The sequence below is a fragment of the Rattus norvegicus genome, chromosome 2 (genome assembly GCF_036323735.1).
Source record: "Rattus norvegicus strain BN/NHsdMcwi chromosome 2, GRCr8, whole genome shotgun sequence".
In the NCBI taxonomy this organism is placed as follows: Eukaryota; Metazoa; Chordata; class Mammalia; order Rodentia; family Muridae; genus Rattus; species Rattus norvegicus.
Window position 1 is genome coordinate 86990962 of NC_086020.1, and position 21238 is coordinate 87012199.

At 39.0% G+C, this 21238-nt stretch overlaps 1 protein-coding gene across 1 annotated transcript in view; it reads right to left on the reverse strand.

Annotated features, from left to right (window-relative positions):
- The window catches only part of Sirpb2 (signal-regulatory protein beta 2), a 93152-nt gene extending 80010 nt beyond the window's left edge, over positions 1-13142 (reverse strand). The window contains 1 exon segment of the mRNA XM_063282798.1: positions 12966-13142. Within this exon segment, the coding sequence (XP_063138868.1) occupies positions 12966-13038 (73 nt within the window). The 5' untranslated portion in view covers positions 13039-13142.
- Between the last annotated feature and the right edge of the window lie 8096 nt (positions 13143-21238).

The window sequence follows — 21238 nt, forward strand, 5'->3', positions numbered from 1 at the left end:
TCTATTGTCTCAACCCTTCCATTCTCACTTCCTTGATATAGAGCCCAAAGAAACAATCTCTTCACACTGAATACAAATCTTTACCTTTCATCCCACTTTACTTTCCTCCTGGTTCCACTACTCAGGTGAACATTCACTATTCAGGTGTTGGCCATACCATTAAAAATTGGCAAGATCCCTACCTATAGTCTGATCTTCCCACTTCGGTGGTTTATAAGTAAATCACTGATACCTTCCACTACACAATGCCCTTACCTAAAGCAGTGTACTTTCCCCCTATTTGGGCAGAGAATCATTGGTCATGTGCAGAGCACACAATCCTGAACAGGTAAGATCCCCATCTGCAATTGAAACCCTTCTATTCCCTCTTTTCAGAACTAAATGACTGAAACTTCGAACATGCTGTTGGATGGAATGCATTGAAGAGTTGTGCCGTGTCCGTTCACCATTCCACTCAAATGTTTATATCTGTTTTTCTATATGTAAATGTGAAGGTAGATTTTTGTGTTTTCTCTTTAAGTGTTTCTACCTGTTTTGTCCTGTATTACTTTAAAGTAGTTATTTATGTCTTTCTTAACATCCTTTAGCTTCATTATGAACTGTTATTTTAAATCAAAATCTTGCTTGTACACTGTGTAGAAGTATCCAGGGCTTGTTGTGGTGGGGGAACAGGGTCCTGATGATGCCATGTGTCCTTGGTTTCTGTTACGTAGTTTCTTGCCCTTGCCTCTCCACATCTACTTATCTCTGCTGTTAACTGTTCTTGCTGTCTCTCACTTTGGCTTTTGCCTCCTATAAACCTGTGTGCCCATACTATTGGGAGACCAGCTCTCTCCCCGTGCGATCTGGGTACCGAGAGCTGGAGTACAGGGTCAGCTCAGGGTGCTGGCAGAAACTGGAAATATCCTGCCCCTGATTTCTCCTTGAATCCCGTGTCCTGTGAGCTTCAGACACATTCCTCTTGGGTCAGGAATATGAGCAGAAATGCTGGTCTCACCTGTGCGTTGGGTATGTCAGCACTTCTGAGAAACTAGCTTTCTCCCAGTGGGATCTGGGTACAGAGGGTTATGGCACAGGGTCAGCTACAGGCTCAGGCAGGAACTTGATGCAGACATTTGATTTTATATAAAGAAGCTAAAATCAATGGATAATGAAAGCATCTTAAACCAATGATGCTGGTCTATCTGGGTGTCTGCATTGAGACAAATGAAAATAGATCTATTTTTATCACCCTGCACAAAACTTAAGTCCAAGTGGGTGAAGCACATCAACTTAAACCCACATACTTTAAATACATAGATGAGAAATTGGAAAAAAAGCATGAATGCATTGGTATAGGAGACAATTTTCTGAATGGAAGACTAATGACCCAGCTCTAATACCAACAATTGATAATTGGGACCTCATGAAACTTCCAAGTTCTGTAAGGCAGGAAACACTGTCAGTAAGACAAAAGATCAGCCTACAGATTGGGAAAGAATATTAAGTAACCCTACATCTGACACAGGGCTAATATCCAAAATTTACAAAGAACTCAAGAAGGTGGACAACAACAACCCAAATAACCCAATTTAAAATTTGAGTGAAGTACTAAATAGTGAATTCTCAACAGAGAAATCTTGAATTGATGAGAAGTACTTAACAAAATTTTCAAAGTTCTTAGTCATCAGGGAAATACAAACCAAAACATTAAAAAAAAAAAAACCTCAGGAGATAGCACAAACTGAAAGGATGTCTAGCAAGAGGAACACTTCTCCACTGCCAGTGGGAGAGCAGATTTGCAGAACCATTATTGAAATAAATTTGGTGGCTTATCAGAAAACTGGAAATATTTCTACCAAAACCCAGCTATACTGGTCCTGTGCATATACCCAAAAGATGCTCCACTATCCCACAAAGACAGTTGTTATGTTCATAGTAGCTGCATTTGTTAAAGCCAGACACTGGAGACAACTTAGATGGAATTAAAATAAAGAATGAATAAAGAAATTATGATGACTTCATACAATGGAATAGTGTACAGCTATGAAAAATAAAGACATCATGAATTTTGCAGGTATCCCATTCATAAAATTGTCTCCAATGCATTCAACAATATTTCCCAAATTCATGATGACTTAAGAAGCATCACATGGGCAAGCACCATTTAATAATACTTTTAATGATACTCTGTTATGCTTGTAGACAGGCAATGTCCTCTAAAAGTCCACATCATGCATTTGACTCAGATAGATAGAGTCAAACATTGGATGGAGACATTTCTGACTCCAGAGGAAAACACCAAATGCCATCTGGCATCACCAACAGAATACAAGAGACAGAAGACAGAATGTCAGGAGCAGAAGATAACATAGGAAACATTGACACAATGGTCAAAAATAATGTAAAACACAAAAAGCTCCTAGCCCCAAATATCCAGGAAATCCAGGACACAGTGAGAAGATCAAACCTAAAGATAATAGCTATAGAAGAAGAAATCATTTACTGGCCCAACTTAAAGGGCCAGTAAATGATTCAACAAAATTATGAAAGAAAACTTCCCTAACCTAAAGAAAGAGATGCTCATAAACATACAAAAATCCTACAGAACTTCAAATAGATTGGACCAGAAGAGAAATTCGTCCATTCACATAACAGTAAAACCACCAAATGCACAAAACAAATAAAGAATATTAAAAGCAGTCAAGGTAAAAGGTTAAGTGACATATAAAGGCAGACCTATAAGAATTACACCGGACTTCTCACAGAGACTATGAAAGCGAGAAGATCCTGGAGAGACGTCATACAGACCCTAAGAGAACACAAATACCAGCCAGAGCTACTGTATCCAGGAAAACACTCAATTACCATAGATGGAGAAACCAAGATAGTCCATGACAAAACCAAATTTACACAATATCTTTCTACAAATCCAGCCATACCAAGTATAATGGATGGAAAACTCCAACACAAACAGAGAAACTAAAGAAAGCCATAGTGTAATCTTTTTGCAATGAAACCAAAACATACAAACACACAAACATAAATCCACCTCGAACAATGAAAATAACATGCAGTGACAATCACTATTCCTTAATATTTCTCAACATCAATGGACTCAATTCCCCAATAAAAAGACACAGACTAACAGACTAGATATGTAAAGAGGACCCAACATTTTGCTGCATTAAGGAAACACACCTCAGAGACAAAGACAGCAATTACTTCAGGGTAAATGGCTGGAGAACAACTTTCCAAGCAAATGTCCTGAAGAAACAATCTGGAGTCACCATTCTAATATCGAATAAAATAGACTTTCAACCAAAAGTCATTAAAAAAATAAGAAAGGAAACTTCATATTCATAAAAGGAAAAACTGAACATGAAGAATTCTCAATCCTAAATATCTATGTTCCAAATGCAAGGGCACCGACATTTATAAAAGAAACCTTACTAAAACTCAAAGCACACATTCCAACTCACACAATAATAGTAGAAGATTTCAACATCTAACTTTGATCAATGGACAGATCATGGAAACAGAAATTAAACAGAGACATGAGGAGACTAACAGAAGTAATGAACCAAATGGATTTAACAGATATTTATAGAACCATCCATCTTAAAGCAAAAGGATATATCTTCTTCTCAGGACCTCATGGTATCTTCTCCAAAATTGACCATATAATCAGTCACAAAAAAGGCTTCAACAGATAAAAGAGATAGAAATAATCCCATGCATCCTATCAGATCACCACAGACTAAGACTGATCTTTAATAACAACAATAATGAGGAAAAAGCCCACATGTACATGGAAGTGGCCAATGGCCTACACAATGACAACTTGGTCAAGGAAGAAGTAAAGAAATTAAAGACTTCTTAGAATTTAATGGAAATGAAGATACAACATACCCAACGTTATGGGACACAATGAAAGTGGTGCTAAGAGGAAAACTCATAGCTCTGAGTGTGTGCAAAAAGAAACAGGAGAGAGCATATGTCAGCAGCATGACAGTGCAACTAAAAGCTGTAGAACAAAAATAAATTCATAAACCAAAGAGGAGTAGAATGCAGGAAATAATGAACCTCAGGACTGAAGTCAACCAAGTAGAAACAAAAAGGACTATACAAAGAGTCAACAAAACCAGGAGCTGGTTCTTTGATTAAATCAACAGGATAGGTAAACCCTTAGCCGCACTAGCCAGAGATTACAAAGAGTGTATCCAAATTAAGAAAATGAGAAATGAAAAGGGAGACATAACAACAGAATCTGAGGACATTAAAAAGTAATCAGATCCTACAGAAAATGTGGTACATCTACACAATGGAATATTACTCAGCTATCAAAAACAATGACTTTATGAAATTCATAGGCAAATGGATGGCTCTGGAAAATATCATCCTGAGTGAGGTAACCCAAACACAGAAAAACACATATGGTATGCACTCATTGATAAGTGGCTATTAGCCCAAATGCTTGAATTGTCCTAGATGCACAGAACACATGAAACTCAAGACGGATGATCAAAATGCGAATGCTTCACTCCTTCTTTAGAAGGGGAACAAGAATACCCTTGGCAGGGAATCGGGAGGCAAAGATTAAAACAGAGGCAGAAGGAACACACATTCAGAGCCTGTCCCACATGTGGCCCATACATATACAGCCACCCAATTAGACAGGATGGATGAAGCAAAGAAGTGCAGGCCAACAGGAACCAGATATAGATCTCTCCTGAGAGACACAGCAAGAATACAGCATATACATAGGCGAATGCCAGCAGCAAACCACTGAACTGAGAACGGGACCCCCGTTGAAAGAATCAGAGAAAGGACTGGAAGAGCTTGAAGGGGCTCGAGACCCCATATGAACAACAATGCCAACCAACCAGAGCTTCCAGGGACTAAGCCACTACCTAAAGACTATACATGGACTGGCCCTGGACTCTGACCTCATAGGTAGCAATGAATATCTTAGTAAGAGCACCAGTGGAAGGGGAAGCCCTTGGTCCTGCTAAGACTAAACCCCCAGTGAACGTGATTGTTGGGGGGAGGGCGGCAATGGGGGGAGGATGGGGAGGGGAACACCCACATAGAAGGGGAGGGGGAGTGGTTAGGGGGATGTTGGCCCGGAAACCGGGAAAGGGAATAACATTCGAAATGTAAATAAGAAATACTCAAGTTAATAAAAAAAAAAATCAGATCCTACTACAAAAGTCTCTATTTGACAAAACTGAACCATCTGAAAGAAATGGACAATTTTCTAGACAAATACCAGGTACCAAAGTTAAATCAGGAGCAAATAAACCATCTAAATAACCCCATAACTCCTAAATATATAGAAGCAGTTATTAAAATATCCCAACCAAATAGAGCCCAGCACCAGATGGGCTTAGTGCAGAATTCTATCAGACCTTCATTGAAGACCTCATACCAATAATGTTCAAATTATTCCACAAAATAGAAACAGACAGAGCACTACTAAATTTCTTTTAGGAAGCTACAATTACTCTTATACTGAAACCACACAAAGACCCAACAAAGAAAGAGAACTTCAGACCATTTTCCCTTATAAATATTGATGCAAAACTACTCAAGAAAATTCTTGCAAACTGAATCCAAAACATATAAAAATGATCATCATTCATGATCAAGTAGGCTTCATCCCAGATCCCATGAATGCAGGGATGTTTTAATTATAGGGAAATCCATCAATGCAGTCCACTATAAAAACAAACTGAAAGATAAGAAACAAATGATCATTTCATTAGATGCTGAGAAAGCATTTGACAAAATTCAACACCCATTCATGAGAAAAGACGTGGAAAGATCAGGAATTCAAGGTGCTTATCTAAATATAGTAAAAGCAATATACAGCAAACCAGTAGCTAACATCAAATTAAATGGAGAGAAACTTGAAGTATTCTCACTAAATTCAGAGACTAGATAAGGATGCCTACCCTCACCCTACTTATTCAATATAGTACACGAAGTTCTAGCAAGAGCAATCAGAAAACAAAAGGAGGTCAAAGGGATACAAATGGGAAGGGAAGAAATCAAATTATCACTACTTGCAGAAGATATGATAGTATACATAAGTGACACCAAAAGTAGCATCAGAGAGCTACTTAACCTGATAAAGAACTTCAGCCAAGTGTCAGTACATAAAATTAACTCAAACAAATCAGTAGCCTTCCTTTACTCAAAGAATAAACGGGCTGAGAAAGAAATTAGGGAAAGGACACCCTTCACAATAGTCCCAAATAATGTAAAATATCTAGGCGTGCTTTTAACCATGCAAGTGAAAGATATGTGTAAGAAGAACTTCAAGTCTCTGAAAAAAGGAATTGAAGAAGAGTTCAGAGGATGGAAAGATCTCCCATGCTTATGGATTGGCAGGATTAATATAGTAAAAATGGCCATTTTGCCAAAAGCAATCTATGGATTCAGTGCAATCCCCATCAAAATTCCAATACAATTCTTCATAGAGTTAGACAGAACAATTTGCAAGTTCATTTAGAATAACAAAAAATACAGGATAGCAAAAATTATACTCAACAATAAGAGAAATTCTGGGGTAATCACCATCCCTGACATCAAGAAGTATTACAGAGCATTAGTTATAAAAACTGAATGGTATTGGTACAGAGACAGGTAGACAGATCAGTAGAACAGAATTGAAGACCCAGAAATGAACCCACACACCTATGTACACTTGATATTCGACAAAGGAGCTAAAACCACTCAATGGAAGAAAGATAGCATTCTCAACAAATGTTGCTACCTGAACTGGAGGTCAGCATGTAGAAGAATGTAAATCAATCCATTCTTATCGCCCTGTACAAAGCTTAAGTCCAAGTGGATCAAGGACATCCACATCAAACCAAATACACTCAAACTAATAGAAGAAAAAGGGGGGAAGAATCCCAAACACATGGGCACTGTGGAAAATTTCCTGAAAAAAAAAAAAAACAAAGGCTGATGTGCTAAGATCAAGAAACAACAAATGGGACCTCACAAAACTGTAAAGCTTCTGCAAGATAAAAGACACTGTCATTAGGACAAAACAGCACCCAACAGATTGGGAAAAGATCTTTACCAACCTACATCTGATAGAGGGCTAATATCGAAAATATACAAACAACTCAAGAAGGTAGACGCCAAAGACCCAAATAACCCTATTAAAAATGGGGTACAGAGCCAAACAAAACATTCTCAGCTGAAAATTTCCGAATGCCCAAAAAGCACCTAAAGAAATGATCAATACCCTTAGTCATCAGGGAAATACAAATCAAAGGAACCCTGAGATTCCACCTCATAGTACTCAGAATGGTTAAGATAAATAACTCAGGTGACAACAGATGCTGGCGAGTATGTGGAGAAAGAGGAACACTCTTCCATTGTTGGTGGGATTGCAAATGGGTACAACCACTCTGGAAATCAGTCTGGAGGTTTCCTAAGAAAATGGACACTCTACTACCTGAGGGCTCAGCTATACTTCTCATTGGCATATACCCAAAAGATGCTCCAACATATAGCAAAGACACATGCTCCACTATGTTCATAGCAGTCTTATTTATAATATCTAGAGCTGGAAAGAACCCAGTACCCTTCAACAGAGGAATGGATTCAAAAAATGTGGTACATCTACACAATTGAATACTACTCAGCTATCAAAAACAATGACTTCATGAAATTCATAGGCAAATGGAATGAACTAGAAAATGTCATCCTGAGTGAGGTAACCCAATCACAGAAACACACACATGGTATGCACTCATTGATAAGTATATAGAGCCCAAAAGCTCAAATTACCCAAGATGCAATCCACACACCACAGGAAGCTCAAGAGGAAGGATGACCAAAATGCAGATCCTCCCACTCCTTCTTGAAGTGGGAAAAATTATCCATAGGAGGAGTTATAGAAGCAAAGTTCAGAGCAGCAACTGAAGGAATGGCCATTTACACCCTGCCCCACATGTGGCCCACATATATACAGCTACTAAAACTAGATAAGATTGATGAAGCTACAAAATGCCTGTTGAAAGGGACCGGATATACATCTCTCCTGAGAGACACATCCAGAGCATATCCAATACAGAGGTCAATGCTAGCAGCAAATCACTGAACTGAGAACAGAACCCTGTTTAGGGGAATTAGAGAAAGGATTGAAAGAGCTGATGAGACTTGCAACCCCATAAGAACAACAATGCCAACCAACCAGACCTTCCAGGGACAAAACGACTATCAAAAGCCTATACATGGATTGTCCCAGGGCTCCAACTGCATATGTAGCAGAGAAGAGACTTGTTGGGGCACCAGTGGAAGGGGAAGCCCTTGGTTCTGCCAACGTTAGAACTCCCAGTTCAGGGGAATGTCGGGGGGGGGGAACACCCATGTGGGTGAGGGGGTGGGGATGCAGGCTTATGGAAAGGAAACTGGAAAAGGGAATACCATTTGAAATATAAGGAAAGAAATATATCTAAGAAAAAAATTTTGAAAAGGAATACAGCAGCAACACCCAATCTTCTTCTTCACTGAGATATTGCTTCTCATTCTTCACATTTCTATTGGTATAGTCTTTGTTCAGGTAAGATGTAGACTGAGCAAGTTGTATTTAAATATCTAGGAACATACAGATAAGTATGAGCTCTGTGTGTGTGTGTGTGTGTGTGTGTGTGTGTGTGTGTGTCAGAGAGGAAGAGAGAGAGAGAGAGAGAGAGAGAGAGAGAGAGAGAGAGAGAGAGAGAGAGAGAGAGACTTAAAAGATATGGATTTTGAAAAGAAAAAGAAAGACATCATGAAACTATTAGTGTCAGAGACTATAAAAAGCAGAGAGCTTCAGGAAGTTATAAAATCATCGTTGGGACTTATCTCATTCTGTAGTCTCAGGTCCAGTGAGTGCATAATGAGGAAATTTTCAAACCAAGACTTCTGCAAGGTTAGATGGGATAGCATCTCAACCAAAGAAGAGCATAGGACTGCTAAGGACAGATCAGAAATTATGGAGTCAACCATGCAATCCTATTCATTGACAGTGATAGAAGAGACAGAGAGACAGACAGACAGAGAGAGAGAGTGACAGACAGAGAGAGAGAGAGAGAATAGAGAGAGAGAGAGAAGAGAGAGAGAGAGAGAGAGAGAGAGAGAGAGAGAAATATATTTCTTCTGTTTCAATTTTGGAACCGTTTGAAGAGTATGGTACTAAGTCTTCTTTGAAGGTCTGACAGACAGAATTCTGCAGTAAAACCATCTGATTCTGATTTTGGTGCAAAAAAATTCCCAACTCAATTCTTCAGAAAGATAGAAAGAGCAATTCTCAAATTCATCTGCAAAACCAAAAACCCAGGATTGCAAAATCTATATTTAACAACAAGAGAACTTCTAGGGGAATCAACATCCCTGAACTCAAGATGTACTACAGAATAATAGTCATAAAAGCAGAATAGTATTGGTATAGAAACAGATAGATAGATAAATAAAATAAAATTGAAGACCCAGAATTAAACCCACATACCTATGTTCACTTGATCTTTGACAAAGAAGTCAAAGTATCCAATGGGGAAAAGAGAGCATATTCAACAAATTGTGCTAGCAGACACTGGATCACCAACCAAGCTGCATACACCAGCTGAGATGAGACCCCCAACACATATAAAACAGAAGACTCTCTGGTGTGGGTATAGTCAGAGAAGATGCACCTAGTCCTCAAGAGACTGGAGGCCCTAGGATGTATCGAGTTCTGGTAGGGTGGTGGGGAGGCAGTTTGGGGACATCCTCATGAAGACAGGGTCAGGGAGAGAGTCAGGAAGGAGGTATGGGATGTGCAACACTCTGAGGGTAGACAAGGAGGGGAATAAAATCTGACGGATAAAATATAAATACAAAATTAAAAAAGAAGAAAACAAATTGATCAATTCTATTCTCCTATACAAAGCTCAAGAAGATCAAGAATATCAACATAAAGCCAAATACAGTGAATCTAATAGAAGAAAAAGTGTGAAAGGGCCTTGAACACATGAGCATAGGGAAAAAATTTCCTAAAGAAAATATCAATGGCTTGGGCTCTAAGACCTACTATTGACAAATGGGATCTCACAAAATTGAAAAGCTTCTGTAAGGCAAAGGACATCGTCCATAGGACAAAAACAATAACTTACCAATTTGAAAAATATCTGCACTAACCCTATGTTCAATGGAGGGCTAATATCCAAAATATACAAAGAACTCAAGAAGGTAGACTCCAGAGAACAGAATAACGCTATTAAAAAATGGGGTACAGAGGTAAACAAAGAATTCTCAACTGAGGAATCTCAAATTGCTAAGAGGCAAATAAAACAATGTTCAACATTCTTAGTCATGTGGGAAATGCAAATCAAAATGACCCTGAGATTCTACCTCACAGCAGTCAGAATGGATAAGATCCAAAAGGCAACTCCAAACGTCCACCACTGGGGATCCTATGCTCAGTATAATGGTTGGCTGCAAGCATCCACCTCTGTATATATCAAGCTCTGGAAAAGCCACTCAGGAGATAGCTATATAAGGTCCCTGTCAGCTTGCACATCTTTTTATCTGCAATAGTGTCTGAGTTTGATGACTATATATATGAGATGGATCCCCAGGTTGGGCAGTCTCTGGATGGTCTTTCCTTCAGGCTCTTCTCTATATTTTGTCTCTGTTTTTCCTGCTGTGAGTATTTTGTTTCCCCTTCTAAGAAGGATTGAAGCATCCACACTTTGGTCTTCTTCTTGAACTTCATGTAGTTTATGAATTTGAGCTAATAGGAAGAACAGCAATATCAACCAAGTAGACCTCAGAGAGTTCCCAGGGACTAAATCATCAACCAAAAAGTACAAGTTGAGTGACCCATGGCCCCAAACACATATGTAGCAGAGAAAGGCCTTGTATGGCATCAATGAGAGGAGAGGCCCTTGGTCCTGTGAAGTCTCAATGTCCCAGTATAGGAGAATGCCAGTGCAGGGAGTCTGGAGGGAGTTGATGGGAGGGAGAGGGAGCACCATCATAAAAGCAAGGGGAGGGGTGATGAGATAGGGGCTTTCTGGAGGTAAAACTGGGAAAGTTATACCATTTGAAATACAAATAAAAAAATCCAATAAAAGAAAAGAAAAAAACTTAGGGTGAAAACAGATGCTGTGAGGCTATAAAGAAAGAGGAACACCTTCCATTGCTGGTGGAATTACAAGCTGGTACAACTCTGGAAATCAGTCTGTTGGTTCCTCAGAAAATTTGACATAGTACTACCAGAGGATCCAGCTATACAATTCCTGAGTTGTATACCCAAAAGATGCTTCAACATATAAGAAGGACACTTGTTCCACTCTGTTCTTATCAGTGTAATTTATAATAGCCAGAAGCTGGAAACAACCCAAATGTCCCTCAGCAGAGGAAGAGATACAGAAAATATAGTACATTACAAAACAGAGTACTATTCAGCTTCTAAAAACAATGACTTCATGAAAGTTGCAGGAAAATGGATGGAACTAGAAAATACCATTCTGAGAAAGGTAACCGAGTTACAGAAGAACATAAATGGTATGCACTCACTGATAAGTGAATTTTAGGCAAAAAGCTAGGAATACCCATGATACAACTCACACACTATATGAAGCTCAAAAAAAGGAATACCCAAGTGTCAATTCTTCAGTCCTAGTTAGAAGGGGAAAGAAAATTATCTGGAGAAATAGAGAGAGGATGGGAGAGACCTGGGAGCAGGAAGAAGAAGAAAAAGTGGGACAGGATCAGGTGTGGGAGGAGATGGGGAAAGAAGTACAAAGGGTCAGGAAATTGAAAGGACATGGGGATGAAGAACTGTTGAGTAATCTCTGGAAAGCCCCAGACTCCAGTAAAACAAGAGGCTCCCAGGACACAATGGAGATAGCATAAACTGAAATACACAACAAAGTAGAGAACCTGTAGAGACCAGATTTAGGAGTTCAGCATGGCCCCAGATTGAGGGCTGAAGTCACCGACCTATCTCAAAAATATTAACACAAAATTGTTCCTGTCTAAAGAGAATGCAGGGACAAAGAGTGGACCAGAGACTGAAGGAAAGGCCATCCTACTTACTGATCCATCCCATCTGCAGCCATCAAACCCAGACACTATTGTTGATGCCAAGAAGTGCAAGCTGACAGGAACATGATATAGCTGTCCCCTTAGAGGCTCTGCCAGGGCCTGATGAATACAGAAGCAGATGCTCACAGCCAACCATCTGATCAGGAAACCACAATGGAGGAGTTAGAGGAATGACTGAAGAAGCTGAAGGGGTTTGCAACCCCATAGAAAGAACAGCAGTACCAACAAACGAATGCCCCATCCCCCAGAGCTCCCAAAGTCTTAACCACTATCCAAAGAATACACACGGAGGGACCCATGGCTCCAGCTGCTTATTTTGGAGGATTGCCTTATCTGACATTTATGGAAGGGGAGCTCTTTGGTCCTGCAGAGACTTGATGCCCCAGTGTAGGGGAACGCTAGTGCGGTGAGGTGGGAGTGGATGGGTGGGTGGGTGAGGGAGCACCATCATAGAAACATAAGGATGGTGCTCGGATAGGGGTTTTTCAGAGTGGAGAGTGGGAAGGGGGATCACATTTAAAATGTAAATGTAAAAAATAAATTTTAAAAAAGGAAAAAGAAAAGAAAAATCTGATAACATTCAGGAACCATGTAGAATATTACTAACCCCATTTGATACAAATAGAAGAAACTAAAGCTCACTGAAGAGGGTCCAGAAGATCATGGGTGTGTGGTAAACTGTTATGGATGAATCATTTATACTCTATTTATCAAAGCTATAACTCCACATCCCAGTTCAGGCAGTGCTCAGAATTCTGGATCTATTATGTGGGAGACTATTCTGACCTTCTCTGCTGTGACATTTCAGGTAACTAACTGGAGTCCTTTACTTTCAATGGTAAGAGTAGCTCAGAGACAGCGGGATGATTCTATTCTTGGGGCACGCTTACCTTTAAGTTCCAGAAGCAGGATCAAGAGCAGGGCACTGTGAAGAATGTTGGCCCAGGTATCTAGGAGAAGCATGGTTGGTGTTAAGAAAACTCTTGTGATCAGAATCAGTTCTCATGAGATCCCAGTTTCTTATACGTAGAGAAAGGAAGAACTGTGACTTAGTATGCATAAGGGTCATTTTAGTGTTTCATGAAAACAGGAACTATACTGCATATTTTGAAATAGATATTCAATGTTCCATGCAGCTGCAAGGAAGGAGTTCATATTTATCATTTGTTTTTAGAGGGGCTCAGATGTGTGTAACAATCCTTTCTCTTCCTCTTGATTCTGAACTGGAGGAATATTGTCTCAAGTATCTTGTCTTGTTAACACACCAGTTAGAATTCAGTACAAAAGAATGTTTCCCAAACACCTAAGATCCTAGATGTTGTTAATTTGTGTCAAATTCTTTCCAAGTGCCACATAAAAGTTGTCACTTGGAGCCATAAAATATTCGTCAGAGCAGCTCAATGCTGGAGTATACCAGCTGTTCTCTTGGAATGATACCATGTATATTGTTTCCTGATATCAGGGTAAATGTAGTCCGGTTGAAACTTAGGAGTCTTTTTGCCTATACAAGCAAGTAAAATATGTTATAATTAGTATTAATTGCAAACTTCTCACAGATAAAAGAAGCTACAAAGGACATCTATGAGAAATTGTTGAAGTGTTACTATATCTTAGCCCAACTATGAGGGATTGTCTTTAGTTAACTGTTTTGGGAAAATTCACCTTAATTTTATGCAAAATATTGTCCTACAGAGTACATTGAATTGGAAAATGGAGAGATACAGTTGAATGCTAGCATACTTGTATTAATTCACTGGTCTCAGCTATTGACTATAGACATAATGTGACACCCTGCCTCAGTATGTTGCTGCCTTGAAATCTTTGCAATGCTGAATTGTAATTTGCATTGTAAACCCAATAAACCTGTGATCTCTTAAATTGCTTTTGCCAAGGTTTTCAGTCTTACCATTTTGATTTCTTCTAAATATCAAATGGGAAATCTTTACTAAGTATATGTGTAATAGAGTATGAAAGTGTATACTGCAACGGATATTGTATAGACTGCTTTTTGAGACAGGGAGGACATACTGAGACAACAAATTTATATTCTGTTTTAGATAGAAATAAGATTTCAATTCTTACTACATGCAGACAAGAAGTAGGGAAAGAGAGGTATAATTACTTTCAACAATATTAGTTATGTGTGTAGGAAAATGAGCAGGAGAGCTAAGCCTCCAGATTCAATTTCTTTCCTGAAATCCAGTAATAAGAACTATTTGCCAGATAAGGCAATCCTGGGCTACATATCCACCTGGAGCCATTTATTGCACCCCCCATGTGTACCTTTTAGTTGATGGTTTAGTCCTTGCTTAGCAGGCATCAATTAGAGGGGAACCCCTTGGTCCTGTGGCGGTTCAATTACCTAACATAAGAAAATGGTAGAGCACTGAAGTGGGAGTGGATGGGTGGGTTGGTGGGTAAGGGAGCTCCTCATAGAGGCAGGGGCAGGGAGGGTGGGATAGGGATTTTGCAGAGGGGAAACTGAGTAGGGGGATAACATTTGAAATGTAATTAAATAAAATAAGCAAATAAATAAATAAGAACTCTTTGCTTTTGTGTTTCAGTGTGTGTAAATGTTAATCTTGGCTTTGAAATCAACAGCTGAAAACAGGAACCTCAATTGAGCAATTTCTCACTCTATGCTGCCTCACAGGTGACACAGCCATGACTAGTAAAATGTGGCAAGAGCCATGAAGCCAGCACATCTGTTTGAAAAAGTCCAGCAAAGTTGAGCCAAATGCTCTTTTGGCCATTGTGATTTCTTTTGTCTTCGGTTTCTGAACTCTGTTTCATTTTTCCTAAGGTAAAATACTTCTAGTTGAATATAATGTTGTTGTGCTGGAAGCATATGAAATTTAACAGACACGTCAGAACTTTGAAAACATTCAATTAGACACCTTAGGAATTGTCCATGAATCTTTTTCCAATGTGATAATGTCATAAACTAAGCAAATGAGGAATGGAAATGTACTTGCATGGTTGAATTTGGGACTCCTGTGCCTTTGGTATTTATACTGAAAGAAAAATGCATCCAAATGGTAAGAGGTTTACATTTGTAGTCATGTGTAACATAACCCCTGACAATCATAGCTCACAGTAACTCAAGCAAAGACTAGTGAACATTCTTTATGTGAGAGGGAGAACAGGGTTCCTTATTAAGTATAGAGTATTGGATATTGCTTGGCCTGTAGTAATACATTGCTAACAAACAATTGTAAACTATTGTAATACTGTTAAATGAATAGTTAAAATTAGTACTAGTAACTGTGGGGTTAGTTTCTAGCTAACAAATTAACTGAGATAGAAATTTGAAAAATCATGCAGGTGTGAATAAAGTGCCAATGCTGTCCCCTTAGTTCCCTGAGATGGTGGGAATTTACCCAGTGAAACAATAAACTTAAATATAAATATGTATCCCTGAAATAACGCAGGATTTTTTCTAGAAAGAGGATATATAAATTATCTTGCCTTTCTTCTTTTATTTTCAATGTGTAAGAGAATTATCATTTATTCATAAGACCATATTCAGAAGTTTTTTGCCAGATATATAACCTTTTTTTATTATTAGATATATTTCTTTACTTATATTACAAATGTTTCCTTTCCCAGTTTCCTGTCCATAAGCCCCCAACACCTCCCCATCTTCCATATGGGTATTAACCCCATCAATCCCCCTTACTGCTTCCCCATATTCCCCTGCACTTGGGGTCCAACACTGGCAGGACCAAGGGCTTCCCCTGCCACTGGTGCCCCAACAAGGCTATTCTCTGCTACATATGCAGTTGGAGCTCTGGGTTAGTCGATGTATAGTCTTTTGGTAGTGATTTAGTCCCTGGAAGCTCTCGCTGGTTGGCATTGTTGTATGTATGGGGTTGCAAGCTCCTTCAATTCTTTCAATCCTTCCTCTAATTCCCCACAAGGGGGTCCTATTTTCAGTTGAGTGGTTTGAGGCTAGCGTTGATCTCTGTATTGGACATGCACTGGATGTGTCTCTCAGGAGAGATCTATATTTGGTCCCTTACAGCATGCATTTTTTAGCTTTATCAATCTTACCTAGTTTTGGTGACTGTATATATACATATGGGCCACATGGGGGGTAGGCTCTGAATAGCCATTCTTTCAGTCACTGCTCTAAACTTTGCTAACATATCCCCTCCTTTGGATATTTTTCTCCTTTTAAAATGGAGTGGGAACATCCACATTTTGGTCTGTGGATTGCATCTTGGGTAATTCGAGCTTTTGGGCTAACATCCACTTATCATTGAGTGCATACCAAGTGTGATTTTTGGTGATTGGGTATCCTCACTGAGGATGATATTTTCTACTTCATTCCATTTGCCTATGAATTTCATGAAGTCATTGTTTTTGATAGCTGATCCATTGTGTAGATTTACCATATTTTTTATTCCATTCCTCTGTTGAAGGGCATCTGGGTTCTTTCCAGCTTCTGGCAATTACAAATAAGGCTGCTATGAACATAGTGGAGCATGTGTATTTGCTGTATGTTGGAGAATATTTTAGATATATGCCCAGGAGAGGTATAGCTGAGTCCTCAGATATTGGAATGTCCAATTTCAAGAGGAACCAACAGACCGATTTCTAGAGTGGTTGCACCAGTTTTTGATCCCATTATTTAACAATTACTTTCCCATACATTTCTGTTCTTTGAGTATGTTGTGTATAAATACAATTTAGAATAGTAATATTATCATCTTAATACATAAAATTATTTATGTACAGATTTTAAAATTTAGGTCTGTATATACTCAATTTGATGTAAAATTCAGAACCAAAATTAGTGCCATAGATATACTAAGTCTCCTGGAGGTCATCATTACATTGAAATTTTAGCACATATTTTACTCTATTTTAAATAGACAACTATTTTCATATGGTACTGTCAGCACAGTGACTAAAATGATAGTATTTTGACTAAGGAAAGTTATAGATTTCTTTTATACCCAGAGAGCCAGACCATGTTTATAAATAATTTATGATTTATAAATATACATTTAAAGACATAGGTTTTTATAAAAAGCAATTCCTGAAGATATTGGGTCCCATAGCAATGACATGATAACAAACGTCTGAATGGATAATTGTTAAAAAATATTATATATTAATTATCCTCCATCTTTGGGTTAGGTAAATCTAGGATAAAAGCATAACAGCTCAAAAATTGGCACACCAACTTAAGCAAGCAATGATTCCTCCATTTCAGGAAGCATGCAAGAAAAAAGTGGGTGAGTTATTGTTAGGAGGTGCTGTGGATATATGTTTCTTAGAATTCTTTTCCAGTGACATCTGTGGTTCTTTCCCCTTTATTTACTGTATTTTCAATACAGGTGTTTAAAATCAACAGTTCTAATCATGAGCATTCAACAGTATCTTCATTTTTATTAATTTTAATATTTAAATTTTAATATTTATTTTACAATCCAGTCATTATCCCCTTCCCATTATGCTCACTGATCATTCCTCATTCCATACCTCCTACCTGTCTTCAATAAGATGTCCCCATCCAACCACCACCTGCATCCCATCAGACCTCCCTACTCCCTGGGTCCTCAAGTCTCTCAAGGCTTAGGGGCATCTTCTATCATGTGGCAAATCCAGAAAGTCCTCTGCTGTCTAGAGCCTCATATCAGCTGGTATATACTGTTGATGGTTCTGCGTCTAAGGGATATCATTGGTCCAGGTTAGTTGAGACTGCTGGCTTTCTGATAGGGTTGCCTTATCCTCAGCTTCTTCCAGCTTTCTCTAATTCAACCACAGAGGTCCCAAGCTTCTGTCCATTGGCTGTAAATATCTACATCTGACACTTTCAGTTGCTTGTTGGGCTACCCAGAGAGCAGCTATATTAGGCTCCTGTGGAAAAGTACATCATGCCATCACTAATTGTGTCAGCACTTGGAACCTCCCCTTCACCCAGAACCAATTTGGGCCTGTGATTAGATACCCTTTCTGTCAGGCTCTTCTTCATTTTTGTCTCTTCATTCCTTTTAGACAGGAAGAATTATGGGTCAGATTTTTAACTGTGGGGTAGCAAGCCCATCCATCTACTCGATTCCCTGTCTTTCTCTTGGAAGTAGAGTCTACAAGTTCCCTCTCCCCACTGTAGGGAATTTCATCTAAGGTCCATCATCCTAGGTTCTGAGAGTCTCTGACCTCCCAGTTCTCTGGTAAATTCTGTAGGAGCCCCCAAACTCTCTCCACCTGAGGTTGCCTGTATCCATTCTTTCTCCTGACCCTCATGGATTCATTCCTATTTCCCCTGCTCCCAAAATCTGAACATGTTCTCCATTTCTCCTCTTTGGATCCTCTCCCACCCTGGTCCCTCACTTCCTCTGACATCCATGATTGCTTTCATCTCTTTCCCAATTGAGATTGAGGGATCCTCACTTGAGCCCTTTGGCTTGTGAACCTTCCTGAGTTGTGAGGATTGTATCCTGAGTATTTTGTAATTTTTTTGGCTAATATCCACTTATTAGTGAGTACATACCAGGCATGTCTTTTTGGGTCTGAGTTACCTCACTGAGGATGATGTTTTCTAGTTCCACTCATTTGCTGGAAAAACTCAGGATGTCCTTGTTCTTAATAGCTGAGTAGTGTTCCATTGTGTAAATGAACCACATTTCTTTATACATTCTTATGTCATGGGAAATCTGGGTTGTTTCTAGATTCTGGCTATCATAAATAAAGCCACTGTACACACACAGTGGAACATTTGCCCCTGTGGAATGGTGTGGCTTCTTTTGGGTATAAACCAAAGAGTGGTACAGCTGGATCTTCAGGTAGATCTATTTCCAATTATCTGAGAAACCTCCAGATTGATTTCCAGAGTTATTATACTAGTTTGAAATTCCACCAACAAGGGAGGAGTGTTCCACTTTCTACATATCCTCACCAACATGATGTCACCTGAGACATTGAATTGGTATAAGTTGGAATCTCAGGGTCGTTTTGATTTTTCCTGGTCAGTCAGGACATTGAACATTTCTTTAAGTGCTTCTTAGCCATTCGAGATTCCTCTGTTGTGTATTCTCTTTTTAGTTATATACCCCAATTTTGATTGGCTTGTTTGTTTTTAGAGGTTACCTTCTGGAGTTCTTAATAAATTTGGATATCAGCCCTCTACTGGTTATGGGTTTAGTGAGGATTTTTTCCTAATCTGTAGGTTGATGTTTTGTCTTACTTACAATGGCCTTTGCGTTAAAGAAACTTTCTGTTTTATGAGGTTCCATTTATCTATTTCTGATCTTAGAGCCAGAACAATTAGGCCCTAATCAGGAAATTCTTCCCCATACAACCAATGCCAATGATTTTGAGGCTTTTTCCCACTTTCTCTTCTGTTAGATTCAGTGTATCTTGTTTTGTATCAAGTCTTCAATCTCTTTGGACTTGAGCTTTGTACAAGGTGACTAATATAGATCTTCTTTCATTTTTCTACACATTGATTGACAGAGCAGCATGATTTATTGAAAATACTTACTTTTTGTCCATTGTAAATTCTTTGTCATAGATCCAGTGTCTGTAATTTTTTTAGTTTTATTTCTGCAACTTAAATTTTATTCAATTGATCAATTGTCTGTCTCTGTACAAATACCATGCAGTTATTATCTCTATTGCTCATTATTGTAGTATAGCTTGAGGTCAGGGATGTTGACTCCCCCAGAAGTTTCTTAATTTTTATTTTATTTCTTAGGCTTGTCATTAATTTTTATTTGATTTTTTAAATTTACATTTCAAATGCGATTCCCTTTCCCAGGTTCCCATTCATATCCCCACTTATCCCATTTCCCATCCCACTCCTTCAATGAGAGTTTTGCCCCATCCAACCAACCACCCATTCTGACATTTCTCTAAACTGGGGGCCTAACCTCTGTAGGGCAAAGGGCTTCTCCTATAATCGGTGCCTAACAAGGTCATCCTCTGCTATATATGCATCTGGAACCATGAGTCTGTCCATGTGTACACTTTGGATGTGGTTTAGTCACTGAGAGCTCTGGTTGGTTGGTATAGTTGTTCTTCTGGAGTTGCAAACCCCTTCAGTTCATTCATTCCTTTCTCAAATTCCTCCAACTGAGACCCCATTCTCAGTTCAACGGTTAGCTGTGAGCATCCCCATCTGTATATTTCATGATCTGGCAGAGCCTCTCAAGACACAGTTATATCAGGCTCCTGTCCACATGCACTTCTGGAATCGGCAATATTGTCTGTGTTTGGTGGCTATAGGTATGTGGGCTGGATCCCCAGGTGGGACAGGCTCTGTATGACCATTCTTGCTGTGCCAGCTCCAGTGGAGCCTGTCTGACATGAGACAATCCTGGTCAGCAGGCCAGGGATATGGGTTCCTTGGAACTTGGTCTCCTGGAGACACTCGGCCACTTCCTCCTCGATTTTCTGCCTAGCTGATTCGAATAGGTATGATGGGGTGTTACATACTGACTCTTTTGTTTCTTTTTCTACTAACAGGAACACCGTGACCTGATTTGGTCTTTATGGATCATGCCTCTTTTGAAAGCATTAGCAAAAATTAAGTAGAATCAGAATGAAACCGTAAGAGATGTGATCAATAACTTACGACAGGAAGAATTATCTGTGGAATATCCATACCTCCTAGACAGTGAAAGAAGTAAGGTTCTAGCTATTAGAGGGGAAAGTCCCATCAACTATAAAAAAATCCATATATTTAGGAATTCCTATCAAGTAGTTACATGGAAGAAAACATTGTTTAACTAGAGGAAGGGGATGGACCACTCCATTAGGTAAAAACAGCATGAGTAAGTACAGAACTTCTGAAGAGCCATTGCCCTACACAGGAACATATGATGAAGAAGGTAATAGATTGGTTAATATTGATGGAAAGAGAATACTGTATTATTCTTTAACTTTTAAAGAATGCTTGGCCAGATCACGTCCCCGTGCTTGCCTATTATCAAAAGGGATTATCCTTTCTTTAAAAAGACAATTACATAAATTTTGGCTAAGAGGGAGAAAAAGACTTAAGATTCCTTACAGCTGGCTGTCCTGTTGTTATCTGAGAGATGATATTAAGATATTGAGGTAAATGAGGTTTACGACCACCATCTGGCACTAATCTGATTCTTGGGAAAATTTATTTTCTGTCTTGCTTTCTGTTCTAAACTTCATGTAAACTGTT